We start from the raw sequence: 19,068 nt of genomic DNA, 5'->3' as shown, positions 1-19,068 counted from the left end.
TGACCCCGAAGGGCTTATTCTTTTCCCTTTTATATCTAATCCTAATTAATGTAAAAAATATATTTCCTAAAATAAAATAATATATTTTCCTATTTTAAAATAAAATACAAATTCAATCAAAATTAATTTAGCTTCATGCGCAGCGTTCTGAGTGCTTGGGGACCACTTGGGGCATTCGGATCCACGCTGAACTTGGAAATTCCCAAGTTCAACATGGAGGAGGCAGCAGCATTTTGCTTGTTTCCCTTTAAGTCCACGCTGAACTTGGATTATCCCAAGTTCAGCGTGGAGTGATGTGTGATTCCTCCTTTGTGCTTTTGATCCCACGCTGAACTTGGAGTTCCTCAAGTTCAACGTGGGATTGTACATATGAAATGGAAAAGAAGGGTATACTATTATATATCGTTAGAAAGATCTAAAAGTTAGCTTTCTAATGCCACTAAAATCACGTCAATTGGACCTCTATAGCACAAGTTATTTCTATTTGAGTGCAAGGAGGTCGGGGTTGATAGCATCATTCGCTTTCTTCCTTTTCTGCTACAAAACTCCGTCAAATCTATTCAAATGCTACCTGAAATAAATAGAAATTGCAAACAACTCAAAGTAGCATTCATATTGGCTAAAGGTAATTAAATCTTGATTAAACTCAACAATTTGATTGCAAATTCACTAGAAAAAGATAGAGAAGATGCTTACGCATCAGTGACGGACATCCAAATGAATTTGCCTTGGTTGGGGGTTTGCTGATGGCCCTTTCCCATGAGGACCATGTGTCTGGTGTGGTGAGGGTAGTATTATAATAACGTTGCCCTCTGGTTGGGGCTCAGCTTCAGATTCAAACGCCATGTTGCTGTCTTCATACTGGTGGTCTGCCATGATCAAAAGGTGAATTCCAGGTCCCCGGCAACGGTGCCAATGTTCTGAGGATTACCTGAAACGTTGATTTGGGCCTGAACGTGAGGTCCAGATCCCTTTTTATGGTAGCGTCTGATTTGATGGTGCTGAGGTGCCGCATGTCCGAGTTCCTCGTATGACAATATAGAGATAGTTGGAGTAATTCAGAAAAGTAGTTACTTACTTAGATAAGTATAAGTTGTCCCTTTTCATCGTGTCCGACCTCTTTAAAGAGGTCAGGTATGCGGTAGAAGCCACTCTCTTAGATGGGTCTTTCATCCTTAATGAGCCTAACTTTTGTATTTTGAATCAAGGTATGAATAAATATTATGTCATAAAATTACTTCTCTAAAAATTTAAGTTGATAAAAAGAAAAAGTGATATGTTATATCTTTAACCGGTTATATATGATTTTTTTAATATCGTTTTTAAACAAAATATAATTTCGGAGCCTTGATTCGTGGTTTACACATGAAGAGTTTCTTGGTATGGTTAAGGAGGAGTGGAGAGGGTTGGGGGACTTACAGTTCACAGATAAACTGAAGGCGCTGACAATTCCATTAGGAAGATGGCGTAAGGCCAATTTTAGTGAGATGGATAACAGAATTACAAGATTGGAGGAAGAAATCAAGAAGATTGATGATCTGGTAAGCAATGGAGTATATGAGGAAATGATGGAGGCTAGAAGAAAGGCGTTGGTTACTTGTTGTAAGAGATGGTATGTGAGGAAGGAAGTACATTGGAAACAGATCTCTCGGTCACGACATGCGAAGGATATGGACAAAAATACAAGGTATTTTTACAACATAAGTTCAGCAAGAAGGCAGAATAATAGGATTGATGTCCTGGTAATAAACGGCAGACAGGTCAGGAATCAAGCAAGAACCAAGATAGCTATCAGAGACTTCTACAAGGATTTGTATCATCAAGAAGCTTCTCCTATGATAGGATTCAGAGATGGTTTGGTAGGCAAGATAGATGAGGAAGATGCTATGAATTTAGAAGAGATGTCGTCGGCAGACGAGATCAGAGAGGCGGTGTGGGACTGCGAGTCATCTAAAGCGCTGGGTTGTGATGGGTACAACATGAATTTCATTAAGCGGTACTGGGGTGAGATTGGGTCTGAATTCACGGCATCAGTGTTGGGTTTCTTTCAGACATGCAGATTACCAACAGATACCAACATCACTTGGGTGGCGCTAGCGCCCAAGTTCGTTTGTGCGAAGGAGATCAAAGATTTACGACCTATTAGTATGGTGGGGTGCGTCTACAAGGTTATCTCGAAGGTGCTAGTTAGGAGGATGAGGGCAGTGATGCCGGGGTTAGTAGGGGAGACCCAGAGTGCATTTGTCAAGGGAAGGAAAATACATGATGGGGCACTTATTGCGTATGAAACAGTAAACTAGCTTAAATTGAAGAAAAGGAGGCAGCAATAATAAAGTTAGATTTCCAGAAAGCATACGATAGAGTCAAATGGAGTTTTGTGGAAACTGTATTACAAAAGATGGATTTTGGGCATAGATGGAGAGCGTGGGTTATGGAGTGTGTGACAACTGCATCAATGTCGATTCTGATAAATTGCTCGTCATCTAAGCCATTCAAAATGGAAAGAGGTTTGAGACAAGGCGATCCACTTTTTCTCTTTTTATTTGTCCTGGTTGTCGATGTGCTACATCGAATGATTGGAGAGGCAATCAGGAACGGACGTATATCACCGTTGTTGGTTGGAAGAGATAGTATAGAATTGTCCCACCTGCAGTTTGCTGATGATACTATTCTATTATGCCCACCTGTAGAGGAGACTATTAAGAATTACAAGCGACTTCTGCGATGTTTTGAGCTGATGTCAGGACTCAGGATTAATTTTGACAAGTCCAGATTGATTCTAATTAATTGTGATGAGCAGTGGGTCCAGTGTATGTGCAACTTACTGGGTTGTAAGGGGGACACCCTTTCGGTCAAATACCTTGGAATCTCTCTAGGAGCAAATCCGAGGTTGGTGAAGACCTGGAAGCCTATCATAGACAAAGTGGAAGAGAAACTCAGTCTGTAGAAAGCTAAGGTGCTAACCAAAGCTGGGAAGTTGGTGCTCATTAAATCAGTCTTAAATAGTCTTCCAGTATATTATTTGAGCTTGTTCAAGATGCCGAAGGCTGTTGCTGAGAAACTGATATCCTTGCAAAGGAGATTTCTGTGGAGTAAAGAGGATGGTAGAAATGGTATAGCATTAGTAAAATGGGAAGTGGTGCAGGCTCCTAAGAAATTAGGCGGGTTGGGAGTTGGAGATGCTATGCTCTGTAACACAGCACTATTGTTTAAGTGGTGGTGGCGGTTTGCAAAGGAAGAGTGCCCTTTGTAGAAGAAGGTCGTATGCTCGTGTAATGGTTTGAACCCCAATGAGCTCCTGTCAACTCAAGTGCTACCTATTAGAGGTGGCCCATGGAAGGATATTTGTCAGCTACCAATCACGAATCAACGTATAAGGGATAAGATGGTTACAGGTTTATCTATGGAGATTGGTGATGGGCGACGGACACGGTTTTGGGAGGATGTATGGTTACTGTGTGGATCTCTGAAGGATCAGTTCCCGAGACTTTTCTCTGTTTCAAACCAATGTGGATCTGTTATTGGGGATTGCGGGTTTTGGGATGGGTTAGAGTGGATTTGGAACTTCCAATGGAGGCAAGAGCTTTTCCAATGGGAGTTGGAACTCCTGGGTCGATTACATGAGGCGTTGAGACCTGTGAAATTAGTACAAAACCGAGAAGATAGAGTGGTATGGAAATATGATAGGCAAGATATCTTTTCAACTAACTCATTTGTGCAGGTGTTACAGGAAGAAATGCTGCCAGAGGAGGTGACCAGTTATAGCTTCACGAAGACCATTTAGAAAGGTTTGGTTCCACAAAGAGTAGAGCTATTTGTTTGGTTTGTTGTGATCGGCAGGGTGAATACAAAGGAGAGGCTAAGCCGGTTTGGAATTATCCATCCAGAAGATAGTGTCTGTGTTTTCTGTAATAACGAGTTGGAATCTGTACATCACCTGTTTCTAGGCTGTGCTTTTGCTTGGCAGGTGTGGAGTGCTTGGATAGCAGGGTTTCGCCGTCAATGGTCTTATCCGGGGTCGATAAAAGAGCATTTTTTTAAGTTGGTCAGAGGAACCGAGAAGTCCAGAGGATCGAAAGAAGTGGCTAAGGTGCTTTTGTGCCATCATTTGGAACATTTGGTTGGAAAGGAACATAAGGATCTTCCAGAATAAAAGCAAAGGTGTTGATGAGGTCATCAGCATGACTGTGACTAGCGTTAACGAGTGGACATGTGTTGATCCCCCTTATTGTTGATGGCAATGCCGAAGATGACATGGGGACTTTTAATTGTCTGTTGTGTTTATTTTATTTATTTAAGTAGGATTATGGTGTTTATTTAGCTCTGTATGCTCCATTCTATTGTATTGAGCTTTTACTTTAAAAAAAAAATATAATTTCGGACTAATATATAAGATTGGGAATAAAATGTTATCAAATAAATTCGGATTTATCTTGTACTTGCCGATAAAAATATATTTCACGAACAACAACATTATTGTGAAAAAAGCATATCAACTCTTCTAATGCTAAAATAGTACTATTTAGCTTGTAAGGCTATTATAATTTTATAGATGAACAATTTCAAAAGGAAATTTGTGATTCCAGAAAGTTGCACGAACAAAAATAAAGGATTTTTTTTTTTTTTTTGAAGAAAGCCTTCGAAAAGAAAAATATATAAAATTCAGATATATTTTATAGAAAGTTATTGGTGACCCTCCTTAGAGGCACCAAATTTTTGGCCACGAAACTTATTAAATTATGGTTTTATATATATATATATATGGTAAAATATAAATTTTTGTCTCTGTTAAAATTTTAAAAATACTTATAAATTTTAATTTATTTTAATTTTATTCTTAATATTTTTATTTGCATTAATTTTTTTCTTATCTTCAAATTTTTTGCTCAAACTACAATCAACAATATTTTTTTCTAACTTCACTCTCTACAACCTATCACTAATTAGTATTTTGGAAGAGAAAGAAAAAATATTTTGGAGATAATGATAAATTCATAATAGCGATTAGTGAATAGGTTTTGGAAGACAAAGTTAGAAAAAAATATTGCTAACTATAGTTTGACCACAAAATTTAAAAGTAAAGATAAAATTAATGTAAATTAAAAATATTAAAAATAAAATTAAAATAAATTAAAATTTAAAAATATTTTTAAAAATTTTAGAGAAAAAAATACATATATATATATTAAAAAAATTTTAGAAACTAATATTTTCATTAAAATTTAATTCGTATTTAACCGTAAAAAAAGTATATAATTTTTTATTATTAGATATAATTTTACACTATTAAAAATATTAACAATAATTAATTAATAATTACAAATTACAAAATATATTAGCCCTAACGCTATTGTATATGTTATCCTACCCCGATATTAAGCACTTCTGCATGTAGCACGCCAACTTTCAATACTCACTATTCTAAGTAATTCCTTTCAAATTCGGATGTCATGTTGTTCATCTTTAATATAGTTTTTAGAACTGGATTGAACCGGAACATGTCTGTTCAACTTGATAAACCTCTCAGGGTTGGAACTTGAAATGCACCGTCAATTAGAGAGAAAGTGGTGCTAGTTTAGGTACTGTTTGTCTTTTGTTGGATTATTAGGTCCTTTCTTTGAATTTAAAATTAAAAAAGAAGTCTTGGTAGCCACATACACATTTTTTTTTAGGTCAAGACATACACATCATATTTTCATGTATACCATTCCATGTGATTGCATACATAAATATATATAAAAAAATGGATCACTTGCTACTTTTATTTTTATTTATTTATTATTTTAAATACCCAATTCTTATATTGGTGCACTATTTTAAAAATATAAACATAATATTATATTCATTTGAAAAGAATATATTATATATAAAAATATATTATTTTAGTATATTTAATTCAATTTCAATTAAATTTTGTTTAAATTCCTAAACTATTTTTTTGGATATATACTCTCACTCACAGACACTACACAATTCACACACACTATGCTAATTAGACTAAATCTAAAATCTTAGCTACAATTTTTAAATTTTTAATTCTCTAATTTTATTGGTTCGAAGAGCTATTTAAAACTGTCTTGTATTTTTTTTTTTTTTTTGGAACCATCATATGATTCTCAAAAAGAGCCACAGTTAGTTAGTTGAGCCGTTATCACGAAGCTATTTATCGTTGGGCAGTTATCTAATCAAATTATCAGGAATTGGAATATATGTGATTTTTAAGTTTTAACTCTGGTTTGTTGATTGTTAATAAAACTACATTCAATCATCATGTAAACATGTCTTATAATCTCTCTTGTTTCAGTACATATGGATTACAAAAAAAAATTAATATATCTAAGTGATCCATACATAAGAACTAGGACTAATATCCGAAGAATAAAATTGACAAACAATGGTTATTTTCTATTATTAAAATCTGTTACAAGATAAACAATAAATTGATTACATAAAGAAACAAAATGAATGAATTCATGACTAAGCAACAACTACAAGAGAACAGAAGAAAGAGAACTAGAGAAGACAGGTAAGTTTTTCAGTATAAAACAAATTTTGTTTTTTTGGGTATATTGTTAAGACAATTTAATTATATGTTTTTTATTAGAGAACTCTTAATTTTAGACATTACAAACTCACCCATATCATACTTATATACACAAATTTCGAAATCGGATGCACTTAATCATACCTTATATAATCCTCATAATAATTAACCAAACTTTTCTCATGATTTTCAATTTTCAGATTGAAACTTATTTTTGGCGGGTGGGGCCTGAAAACCAAATGGGCCTATTGGATATCACTTTGTGTACGTATCTCTCCAAACAGTCTTAACGGCGGGCCTTTTCTGTTGCATATTGTCGTTAAAAGTTTAAACTAAAATTTGATATGACGCCCACCGAAATAGAAAATTATAGGAACAACCCAAACACATTGATACTAACACAATTAGGTAATCACAAACCGCGAGCTTATAATGATCCACCAAACTGAACCATATCTAACACAGGCTGCACAAATTTGAACAGTGTGCGGTGTGCCTATTGAATATTGAAACCAAAAATTCAAGGGAACCCAATTGAATAATTCGAGCGAATCGTAAATACGGTAGAAGTTAGTATACTATTCAATGGTCCAATCTTACGGATTGGAGAAAAAGAAATTAACAAAAGTACAAAAAATACTTAACAATTAGTACTGTAGTAGTAGTAGTAGGCAAGGAATCAAATTTCTGGAAACTTTGGTGGAAGATTATGCATGTCTTTCATAAAGGACTAATTAACTATATATAGTATCTAAAAGAAACGACCATACAGGGGGAAATAAGAGGAAAGTTGCAGTAGAACCCTACCCTACCATGTTATTAATTAGCAGGGGCTGAGTACTCAGAATCAAATAATTTTAGGAGAGTGGGTAACAGGCTGGAGACCGCAGCACAGATAAATATTTACGGTCCAATTCTTCCTACTTTATTCATTCACACTCATTAGTTTTATGTAACCCTTTAATTTTAACGAAATTTCTTCTTCGATACTTTTTAAATTAAACTGATTAACTATTTAATATTCATTTTTAGATATATAAAAAAAAATGAGTGAATAACAGATATTTTACAGCAAGATCGCATAGATGATAGAACACAGTGACTGCTGTGAATACTGAATGGCTGCAGGAACACCGTACATATACAGTGCACCCTCACCTGCGGATTCAATGTAACAGAAACACCAACCAGGCAACCACGTCCTCTCCTCTGAGCCATTTCTCTGACTTCATCACTCCACCGTACGGAACTACTTAAAGTTGCTCTTTCTTTTCTTTCTCTCTTTTTTTTTTCCCTTCCTATCCCTGTTCCAGTGTTGTGTCTTTCACAGCATCGTCCTACGTATGTTGCGTTTTATGAGTGTTTCTAGCTAAACGACGCTAACTACAGCAGCTCTCCATAGATTTGCCGGGCCCTCTCTATAAATTCCACTTTTATAAAATCAATCTATTATTTATTTTAATTAGTATAATCTTCATATGTTTGTATTTATTCTATCCTTTTGCTCTTAAATTAAAAATAACAATCCATTTAATAATTAGACTAGTACCTCCGGAGTCTTATTAGACTTAGGTAAAGTATTGTTTTAATTTTTAATGATTATATTAAATTTTAATTTAATTTTTAATATTTTAAATGTTGTTTTTTTTTAATTTAAATAAATTTAATATTATTCTATTATTAAATTTGATTCGAATAATTAATAGAAAAAAATTTATATTGATAATCAAAATTGCGCTATTTGACTTTAAAATATATTAATTGTTTGTATTAAATTTAACTAAGGACAATATTAAATTTATCTAAAATTTTTTAGGACTAAAATAAAATGTTTAAAATGTTATGAAACAAAATTAGGATTTAACATAAAAATTAAAGACTAAAATATTATTTTATCCTAAAATATACTAATAAATTTTTTCTTTTTCACATACTCACACTCTCTTAATATATATATATAATTTATTCGCAATGGATTTTTAAAAAAAAAAAAAGTTCAACACGATAAAGTATAATAAAAAAAATAACATAACACAATAAACAGAGTAAAAATATAGAATATAACCTAAACAGAGTAAAAATATAGAATATAATTTATTGTCATTTTCGACATTGTTATTAAACAATTAAATGGATTAACATTATACCATTCTCTATAACTCAAAAACGACTTATTCTTGATTCCCTCAACCCCTATATCCATTCTAAAAAAGTTTACTATTATATTTCAACAAAATATTTTAAATAATCGCAAAAAATTTTATCAATCACTTCTTATTCTTTTTATAGTCAGAGTTTTTACTAAACACTCTAATACAACTGTTAAAAAATTCTTTGACAATTTTCGGATGAGTAGTGTTAGGGTTCACCAAAGTTCGAACTCTTGACCTTCCGGATCTAGAACTCTAATATCATGTCCTGAAACCACTCATCCCAAAAGCGTAACCTGACAGGATAATGTAACACTAATAATCATATCTCTAATACTTTCTAAACCTTCATTGTACACATTGTACGTTTAGGTCATTGGCTCCCTATACTTTCTCTTTTCAGATTAATCTTTAGTTTGTTTTAGATAAAAATTTTGAAATAAAAAAGTTAAAACAATAATTTCAGGTAATATAAAACATATTTATTCCTCGCATTTCAAATTGACTTTTTAGGGTTACACCCACTTGGATCTACACTCCAAAATTCAATAAAGAAATGAAACTGAATATATAAATCAACTAACTCTTTCATCAACTAACTCACTATATATAAGGAAGCAATTAGTTCTTAAGTATGATCAAATATTCCTATAGTTCGTAAATCTGTATTTCTATCTCATTGTAAAATTGTTTAAGGACAAATCACACTATTAAATCAGAATGGAGGAGAAATTATATGATTTAACTAAAACAAAAAATGTAACATAGATTAACCAGAAGCATATTTTTATGTAAGTCGAATTAAGCTAATTTGAACTAGGAAACCAAGAATAATTCGAATCATATCAATTCAAATTAATAGGGAAGTGTAATACGAATTTGATCCATTCGAATTATGCATGCATTAAGTCATAGGTAGTTCGAATAAGCCAGGTTCGAATTACGCATGCAGGTTGACTTAGGGTAATTCGAATTACACTGATTCGAATTATGAAAGAAGCAATTCAAAGTGTAGTTCGAATCTGACTCCTTCGAATTATATAATCCATGACATAAATCTAATTCATGCAATTATTTTAATACACAACAATTATATCTATATGGAACCAATGCTAAATCAAATTCAATTAGTTCGATAATTCGAGTCTATAAAAAAATTTCATTTTATAAAGTTTAAAATTTTTTATTACATGATAGGTTAGTAAAAGAGTACATTGCAAATTTTTATAGTACTCATCATAACAATGTTTATCTAAAAATTGTTATTAAAATTTTAATTGTATTTGTTACAAAATAAATAATTACAATAAAATTTTTTAATAGTACTCATAAAATCTTCTAAAAAATTTTCACATCTTATAAAATTATTTACAACAAGATAAAGATAATAATAATAATAATAATAATAATAATAATAATAATAATAATAATAATAATAATAATAATAATAAAAGTTTAAACATACTTTGTCATATTAGGTTAGATAAAAAATTAAAAATTAAACCATTTAAATAAATAATTCGGTGTTTAGAAGTCAAGTATTAGAATAGCTTTTTAAAAAGTATTTATCATATCATAAATTTATAATTATGTAAGTATGCAAAGAATTTGTTTTTTAAATTACGTTTTAAAATTAAATGGCTTTCAATATTATTAGATTGTCCTATTTTTAAATCGGTCAATTCATTTTATATTATTATAATTTTTAAAATTTTGTACTGTAATTATTCATTTTGTAACGAGTACAACTAAAATTTTAACAACAATTTTTAAATTAAACATTGTTATGATGAGTACTATAAAAATTTGCAATGTACTCTTTTATTAACCTAGCACATAATAAAAATTTTTAAACTTTATAAAATGTAATTTTTTTATAGACTCGTATTATCAAACTAATTGAATTCGATTTAGCATTGGCTTCATATAGATATAATTGTTGTGTATTAAAATAATTGTATGAATTAGATTTATGTCATGGACTATATAATTCGAAGGAGTCAAATTCGAACTACACTTTGAATTGCTTCCTTCATAATTCGAATTAGTGTAATTCGAACTGGTCTAAGTCAACTTGTATGCTTAATTCTGGCTTATTCGAACTACCTATGACTTAATGATTTAATGCATGCATAATTCGAATTGATCAAATTCGAATTACACTTCCCTATTAATTCAAATTGATGTGATTTGAATTACTCTTAGTTTCCTAGTTCGAATTAGCTTGATTCGAATTATATGAAAACATGTTTCTAGTTGATCCATGTTACGTTTTTTACTTTAGTTGAATCACGTATTTCTCTTCCACTCTGATTTAATAGTGTGATTTGCCCACTATTTAACTGAACATTAAAGTTTTTTTTATATATATACCTCTTCTGTAAGATAGGCAGTCATCTCACATTTTCAAATTTTTCAAATCCCATTCAAATTAACTCTTTATCATCCAGATACTTCCTAAACAATATTAAACGAAGTTATAAAAAAATTAAAATGTATAACTAATTTTATCAAGAGTTTTGTTTAAACATCGCTTTGAATAAACTCAAATTGAAAATGAACTTTATCAATTTAAAACTCAAAATTGGTAAAAAAAAAAAAACCTTAAACAAATAAAATTTAAAATAGTCAGATCATAAACACTCCTAATACGCACACCCGTTGATATTAAAATGAAAAGAAAAGAACACCGAATTGTTCCATTTCCGATTAAGTTATGATTGCGGTTCATCTTAGTTTTCAATACGCCTTTTTTTTCTACAGTTCAGACCGGAGAAAAAAAAGTAACAGATGGGAGGGCCTATCCTTTTCTTTTGTTAATTGAAAATGGCAAAGGCTGATAACCAACACAGGAGACAAGCCAAGAGACACAACCCCAACAAAAGCAAGTCACAGAACATAAACTCCAAGCAATTCTAGGTATTCACTAGTTATCAATCCCTATCATCAAAGCTCCGTAACACCCACACAAACACATATAATAATAATAATAATAATCTTAACACTAAGTCGAGGGACTATATAGATAATAAATTAAAATAACGTATATACCAACTAACTATAATATGACACTTATTCTTCTTAAGTGAAATCTCAAAATTGTTGGAAGTTTTTGTAAAAATGGAACCAAGAGAAGAGTAAATGTTATTGAGTTGCACTTTGAAATTTAGTGTGAATTGCAGACTTTAGGGTAGATGTCTAAGATAATAAACTAGAAAAAGGTTTGCAGAAGAGCAAGAGCAACACACCAAAATTAAATTTATTCTAAAGCTTTTGCTTTCAAGTTTCAAAGTATTTATGGCTCGCGTATAGAGGGACCTTTAGTTTGAACTCTATTGAGTTTACACTAATAAGAAAACAATTAATAATTGAATATGTATCACCTGCTTCTAATACGCATTAGTTGTATAATGTTTACTGCAGGATATACACATTGAATAATGAATTTTGCTTAGAATTATTCTGGTAGTAATTTTTAATATTTAAATCTAAAAATAGTTTTCATAATCTAATAAGATAAAAATGGTCATCTAATAACTCTCTTCTATTAAGTATTAACCATGAAGATAAACTGTATGTTAATTTTTATTGTTTACTAATTTTAATCAGAAAGCAAAAATGTTCCCAAAGTAAGTGTTAACTGTTAACAACCACGGACGGTGGAGTGTTCATTTTGGAGTATAGACTGTAGAGTGCATACTTGATACTTGAGAGCAGACATAGTTAACCACCAAGTACAAAAACGTACCGTAGAGTATAGGGCATTAGGGTATCTAGCGTAGTGTATTGTATAGTGTTAATAGGGTATAGAAAGAAAAGGAACTAGGAGGAAGGGCAGCGAAACAGAGTGTAGGGGCAAAAATGGAACAAAAGCGTGGGTCAGGGGACACTATTGTCATTTTGGGAAACAGACGACAACCACAGCTGTTATTTGTAGGTTGTTACCCTGCCACTCAATCGAAAAAAGGTAGTAAATAATATTTTTGCTTAGATTTGGCAAGCAATTAATTGGTAAATAAACAAATTAAGAATAAGAAGATTATCTGATAAATAAATTTCACCCTAGTAGGTCACCAAAAAAAAAAAAAAAAATTTCACCCTAGTAAATGCCAATAATTATGTTTTCGGGGAGCGTACAGTGCATAATTGAGTGGTGCAAAAGAAAATAAAAAAAGAAAAGCACGGTGTGTGCTTGCGCTTCAGTCTTTGCCACTGCAAAACCAACAACAAACATTGGAGGGAGAGAAGAAGAGAAGAGAAGAGAAGAGAAGAGAAGGGGAAGCAAAAACGAAGAAAAACCCTCGAAAGGTAAAAGATAAAAAAAGGGTTAGCAGAGGCAGATAGAGATAGAGAGAGGAAGAGAGGAAGAATACAGAAAGGCAGAAGGGTGCGCACTTTAGCACCACGCCTTTCCAATGGGATTCCTCTCCCTTGCTCTTGTTCTTCCTCCGCCTCTAATTCTGTTCTTCGTGCCCACGGCATCCTTGCTTTGATTCACACTCAATACTACGCACCACATTCTCTATCTCTCCAATAATATCCCATCCGCAATTGAATTCAAACACAGAACCCTAGAGTTTCGAAGAGGGGGAAGAGGAAGAGGAGCAACATGTCGTGGGCAATGAGATTCTCGGGGTTCTTCTCAGCCGCAATGCTGATGATAATCCTCTCCCCTTCCCTGCAATCTTTCCACCCAGCGGAGGCAATCCGATCTTCGCCGCATCTCGACGGTTACATCCGCCAGCCAGACCCACAGAACCGCTTCTCCTTCCGCAAGGCCTCTCCATTCCGCAATGCCGAGCAATGCCGTCCCAACAACCGCACCCTAACCACCGTCTGCGACCCTTCCCTTGTCCATGTTGCCTTAACCCTCGACCTCGAGTACCTCCGCGGCTCCATCGCCGCCGTCCACTCCATCCTCCAGCACTCTCTCTGCCCTGAGAACATCTTCTTCCATTTCCTTGTCTCCGACACCAATCTCGATTCCCTCGTTCAATCCACCTTCCCGCAGTTGAACTTCAAGGTATACTACTTCGATCCCAATATCGTTCGCAACCTGATCTCAACCTCCGTCAGGCAAGCCCTAGAGCAACCGCTAAATTACGCCAGAAATTACCTCGCTGACCTTCTCGAAACTTGCGTCAACAGAGTCATCTACCTCGATTCCGATCTGGTTGTCGTCGACGACATATCCAAGCTCTGGAGCACCAGCCTGGGCTCCAGGACCATCGGAGCACCCGAATACTGCCACGCCAACTTCAGCAAGTATTTCACGGCGGCGTTCTGGTCGGACCACCGCTTCGCCGGGACATTTGAGGGGCGTAGGCCCTGCTACTTCAACACGGGGGTGATGGTGATGGATCTGGTGAGGTGGAGGAGGGAAGGGTACACAAAGAGGATAGAGAGGTGGATGGAGGTTCAGAAGAGCGCACGGATCTACGAGCTCGGGTCTTTGCCGCCGTTCCTTCTGGTGTTCGCGGGACACGTGGCGCCCATCGAGCACCGGTGGAACCAGCATGGATTGGGAGGTGATAACGTTAAGGGAAGCTGCCGGGACCTCCACGCTGGCCCGGTGAGCCTCCTGCATTGGTCCGGCAGCGGGAAGCCGTGGGTCCGCCTCGATTCCAAGCGGCCTTGCCCCCTTGACGCTCTTTGGGCGCCGTTTGATTTGTACGGATACACTCACTGACGATGTTGTTGATTGTGAAAATGAAGATGAATCATTTCTGCGCCGGTAAACTCCACCACTGTTTTTTATTATTTGTCTCTTCCATCTGTTCATTTGTTTTTCAACTTTTTTTTTTGGTTATCATTCGTTTCATTTTTCTATTTTACTTACTGTGATCAGAATCAGATATATCAGTATTCAGTAATCAGATTCTTAGTAGATTTATTTTCCATATATTTTAGACGGCGATTTGTATGCCATTTGTACCTTATATTGATTGATATATGTTCCCATTCTATTGTGCCATTCCTGCTCTGCAAATAATAAAAAAGGTTGATAGAAAGAAAAAGTAGCATGATTTTTAAGAATTGTTGATTTTTTTTCCGTTTGTTTTCAATTCAATCCATCAACTCAGATGAGCTTATGCTAATGCTGTTAGTCTTCCAAAATAGTGTTTGAGATTAGAGGAAAATACGTGGTTTACTATATAATATTGATTGATGATTGTTATTCCTGTTGAATTAAATTATATTACTGCAACGGTCGGTCAATAACTAATTTTTAATGTGGTTTCATTAGTGACTGTGGCTGGTTTCTGTCTGGGTGGTTGTATGATTCTCCACAATTTTTTCCAACTCTGGAAGTGACTTTTATTGCAACCCTATATCTCAACCTAACTGTTGACTCATCTGCGAGCTTTTTTTTTAGTAGTAAAACACCAAACCTTAGTTGTTAGTAGTAATGGTTTTTAGAGTGCTGGTTACGGTTGTCCATGTGCAAAATTTGCATTTTGTCTCCTGTTCAAACTTTGTTTTGTGTGTGTGGGGAAAGAGGGGCTAGTTGTTATTTTTTTTATTTTTTTAATTCTTGATAGTTAATTATATATAAGCAGAGAAGGTGGAAGACACGTATGTTGCACAGCTTGAAAAGATTGCCTAGTTGTCCAAAGTGAACGCAGTGAAGGGCCAGGGAAGGGGGGCTACAATCAATCAACTCAAAAAAAGCAGTGTTTAAAATGGGGTCATTTCATCAAAGGGCATATGCATATCAAATCTTGCGAGCAATCTGTTTCTGTGGATTGAGGTGGCAGCTAAGCAAACTTGGCGGGGGTTCTCAAAGGGGAAACAATGTGTTTTTCGGTGGTGGCCGCGAGCGGCGGGGAATTTATGATATGGGATGAGAAATATAAATAGATTGATAGGTAGAGGATATATACTCTTATTATTTTTTTGTCCTTTGCACCCACCGCATGCATAGCTGGCATTGGCAATTGTTCTTGTGTTTCTGTTTTTACTCTTTCAGTTCCACCATTAGATTTTGGATTCACACTTCTTCATTTTCTCCCTTAATACAATAAATGAAACTCGTGTCCAATTCCACGATTCCTGAGATTGACACTGTTGGATTGTTTTTAATTTTAAAAGATTATGATTTGTGATGGCTGGTACTCGGTGTGCGGATGATATCAAATTCAATGGTTCTACTTCTGCTCTTACTATTTGAAGAGAGAGAGGAGGAGGGGTCCTCGTGTCGTTGTTGCTTTTAATTGTTTGCTTCGGGGACCAACTCTTCTTCCCCTTGGTGTCACACGTGGCCAGCTGCTTCGTCTCTTTCAATACAGTTCCAACACTACTTGTGCCCATTATTTTATATCCATCCTTTTCATTTGGCTACAACTCTTGTTTCTTCAAAAACCATGATCGATTGTTGACACCGCAAAGCACCACCCTTCACATGTTTTTTGGGCAAAGGGACCTTGTTATATATTTTGCAAAGTGGACTAACTAAAATTTGTTGAGATCAGATTTGGTGCAACCTTTTTGCTATTCGTATACTATATTTGATATATTAATTTTTCTCGATTTCTTTTTCAGGTCAGTGTATGCTTTTTAAATCGAATAAAGTCGAGCAGGGTCAATGTTATTTTATTATCAATAGTTAATTTTAAGGGTGAGATTTAAACTTGAAGAGGGTGTTTATTTCTTTTTTTTTTTTTTTTTGTGTCTGTGTGTCTTGGAGTTTATAATACTTTGTGAACAATGATATAAATTATGCTTATGTGAGAATCATCGCTAGCTTCTAACCTTGCTAAGGATTAGCTGTATAGTATTGCGGAAGTAGGTTATGGAGTAGGAAAACAAAAAAGTCTCTGGAGTGGATTAAGGATAATATACTAGTAATATAGGATTAGGACGTGGTAACGCATGCTTGTGCATACGCCACGACATATGGTTGAAAGATCAATTTATGACAAAGACATCTTAGTTGATGCAATTTTTATACAATCTAAAGTTAATATAATAATTTTATTTATATTCACACTTTTCTTTTTAAAACACATCTAGAATATGGAAATAGAGATGAGAGGTGGATAGATGATGCCAAACGATGTGCCGCTAGGTGTTTATTCCCTTGGATAGGATCTAGTAAATTTGTGTGACTAATTCACTCTATTCAATTTGAACATCTTTTATGGTGACCTCTAATAAAAGTTTGGACACTTTTAAAATGTTAAAAATTGGGCATTAATATTTTAGTTAAATCCAAACTACACATATTATTTATTGATAGATTTAAAACGTAGAATTTAATAGAGTATTTTAATATACTAATAAAAATTTGATCATTGCCATGGATTTTCAAGTTGCAGATGATTATATTTTTTTAAATATTACAGACATATAAAAGTATTAAAAGATTCTTATTCGAGTTGATGTGAGACACATTAAAAACTAATAGAATACACATTTTTTATTAAAAGATATTTGATGATAAATAATTTGAATTTAATGCAATGCAATAAAATGAAACATAATACATATATATTGAACTGTTATAAACAAGTATTTAATAAAAAGTAGTTAATTTTAACATAATTCACACATTATTGATTTCAATATAATAATTATATAGATTTAAAATAAATTGAAAAGTTTATATAAATTTAGTAAATTTCTCCTATTTCAATTTTAAAATAATGTCACTTGATATGTAAAATTGAGAAATCAAAAGTGTTCTTATCAATTGCCTTGTTGTATATTGGGCTTACTTAAGAAAGACCAAGTATTTTTAATTAGAAAGGAACACTTAAAAGTTCCAATGATCTTGTATTCTTAATTTTTACCTTGTAATTGTAGCTCTTAGAACTATGCAACGATTTCATTAGCATGAAACAAATAATACAATTCCTACTATGGAAAACAAAATGACGAATTTATATTAAGAAAAAATAAAACCGTTTACCACCCAATTTTCTGTGGGTAAAGGTAGTTCATTCATGTGGATGGAGCAGGAATCAAATTTTCTCTGTGTGTATAATTTTTTTTGTTATTAAATAAATTTAAATATGAAGATTTTTAAAATAAATAACCCACATGTTTATATTTTAATTTTAAAAATTAAAATGCTTTTAAAAATATTTACGAAAATATTTTTTAAAATTAATTTATATGTTTTAAAATGAAAAATTTTAATATAATATTATATATTTATATTTATTTTTACTCTTTATTTTATTAGAAATAACTTTATCATATATATTTTTTTAAATTTCCGACCCTATTCAAAGTTTTTTAGTTTATCTCAATATTTTTTATTTGTCCACAGTTGCTGAGGAGTTTTTAAATATCAAATGAGCCTCTTTTAAAAATTCGTTTTGTATTTGATAAATTAAAAAAAAATGACGTATTTGTACTAAACTTTTATAATTTAAGTTTTCAACGGCACCTGCTGCTCTTATTAGAAGTTAATTTTATTTCGATTTATCAAATATAACTTTTCAACTCAACTAAATATCCTTTAAAAATAGTATAATATTTAGTCTTTTATTATAATAATTAAAAAAATAAAATAAATACATTTAAAAATTATAAATAAATTTATTTAATATCTTTTTAAAATTAAATATACATTCAAAATACAAACTAAATAAAACTAAAATTTAAATTTTAAATTTTAAATTTCTATTTCAGATTTAATATATTTAATTATTAATATATTATAATTTAAATACATATAAAAAAATTAAATTAATTAAAATTCAAAATTTCAATTTTAAAATTTTAAATTAAACCTTAAACCATCTAATTATTAATTAATATCATACAAAATTCTAAAAGAAGCAGAGCAGTCACATTCACCGCACATTATTCACTGCATTTTATTGTACAAATAGTATTTTTTATCACTTTTATATTTTTCAAAACACAATTTTAATAAGGTAAAAATTCAGATACAGTCGACTTCACATAAAGTTGATAATAAGTCAAATTATCTAACAACTCTCAGTTATTAACTCCACTTAAAATCATTTGCACTTTGAATTTTGACCTTTTAATAAACTATTGAACTTTTATTTATAGTGCAAAACAAGTAAACAACACAATGTTTGGTCCATGGAGTGTGTGAGGGTTTTGCCTCATACAAGGACAAATACGTCTTTGTATTTGGTGTCAACACTGAACAGAACTACATCAATCATAATATAATAATAAGCATGAAATGAAAAATAATTTTAATGCTTTATTCGGTTATTCCTAGCACAATTTGGTAAGGTGTCGGTGGAATCTTGTTCCTACACGAGGCGCCTCCATTCCAAAATAAAATTCTACAATCATTAGTTCGTTGTATTAATAATTTTTCCTCTTTCAAATCAGCGTCATTTTTTTCCCGAGGTGCTATACCAATAACCAATTTCATGATAAAGA

The 19,068-nt window shown here is 32.8% G+C and overlaps 1 protein-coding gene across 1 annotated transcript; it reads left to right on the top strand.

The window, feature by feature from the left end:
- Window positions 1-12,790: 12,790 nt before the first annotated feature.
- Window positions 12,791-15,751, top strand: LOC107645674 (putative galacturonosyltransferase-like 7). Its single transcript, XM_016349747.3, has 2 exons — window positions 12,791-14,428; window positions 15,255-15,751. Exon 1 carries the CDS (start codon window positions 13,304-13,306, stop codon window positions 14,381-14,383), a length of 1,080 nt encoding a protein of 359 aa, XP_016205233.1. The 5' UTR covers window positions 12,791-13,303; the 3' UTR covers window positions 14,384-14,428; window positions 15,255-15,751.
- The last annotated feature ends 3,317 nt before the right edge of the window (window positions 15,752-19,068 follow it).

Source organism: Arachis ipaensis, chromosome B6 (assembly GCF_059453495.1).
Source record: "Arachis ipaensis isolate K30076 ecotype BB chromosome B6, ASM5945349v1, whole genome shotgun sequence".
Classification (NCBI taxonomy): Eukaryota; Viridiplantae; Streptophyta; class Magnoliopsida; order Fabales; family Fabaceae; genus Arachis; species Arachis ipaensis.
This window is presented reverse-complemented; position numbering and strand designations above follow the sequence as displayed.

Bases quoted from the DNA above. Each gene is read 5' to 3' on its own strand.
- LOC107645674 (XM_016349747.3), top strand. From the start codon at position 13,304: ATGTCGTGGGCAATGAGATTCTCGGGGTTCTTCTCAGCCGCAATGCTG.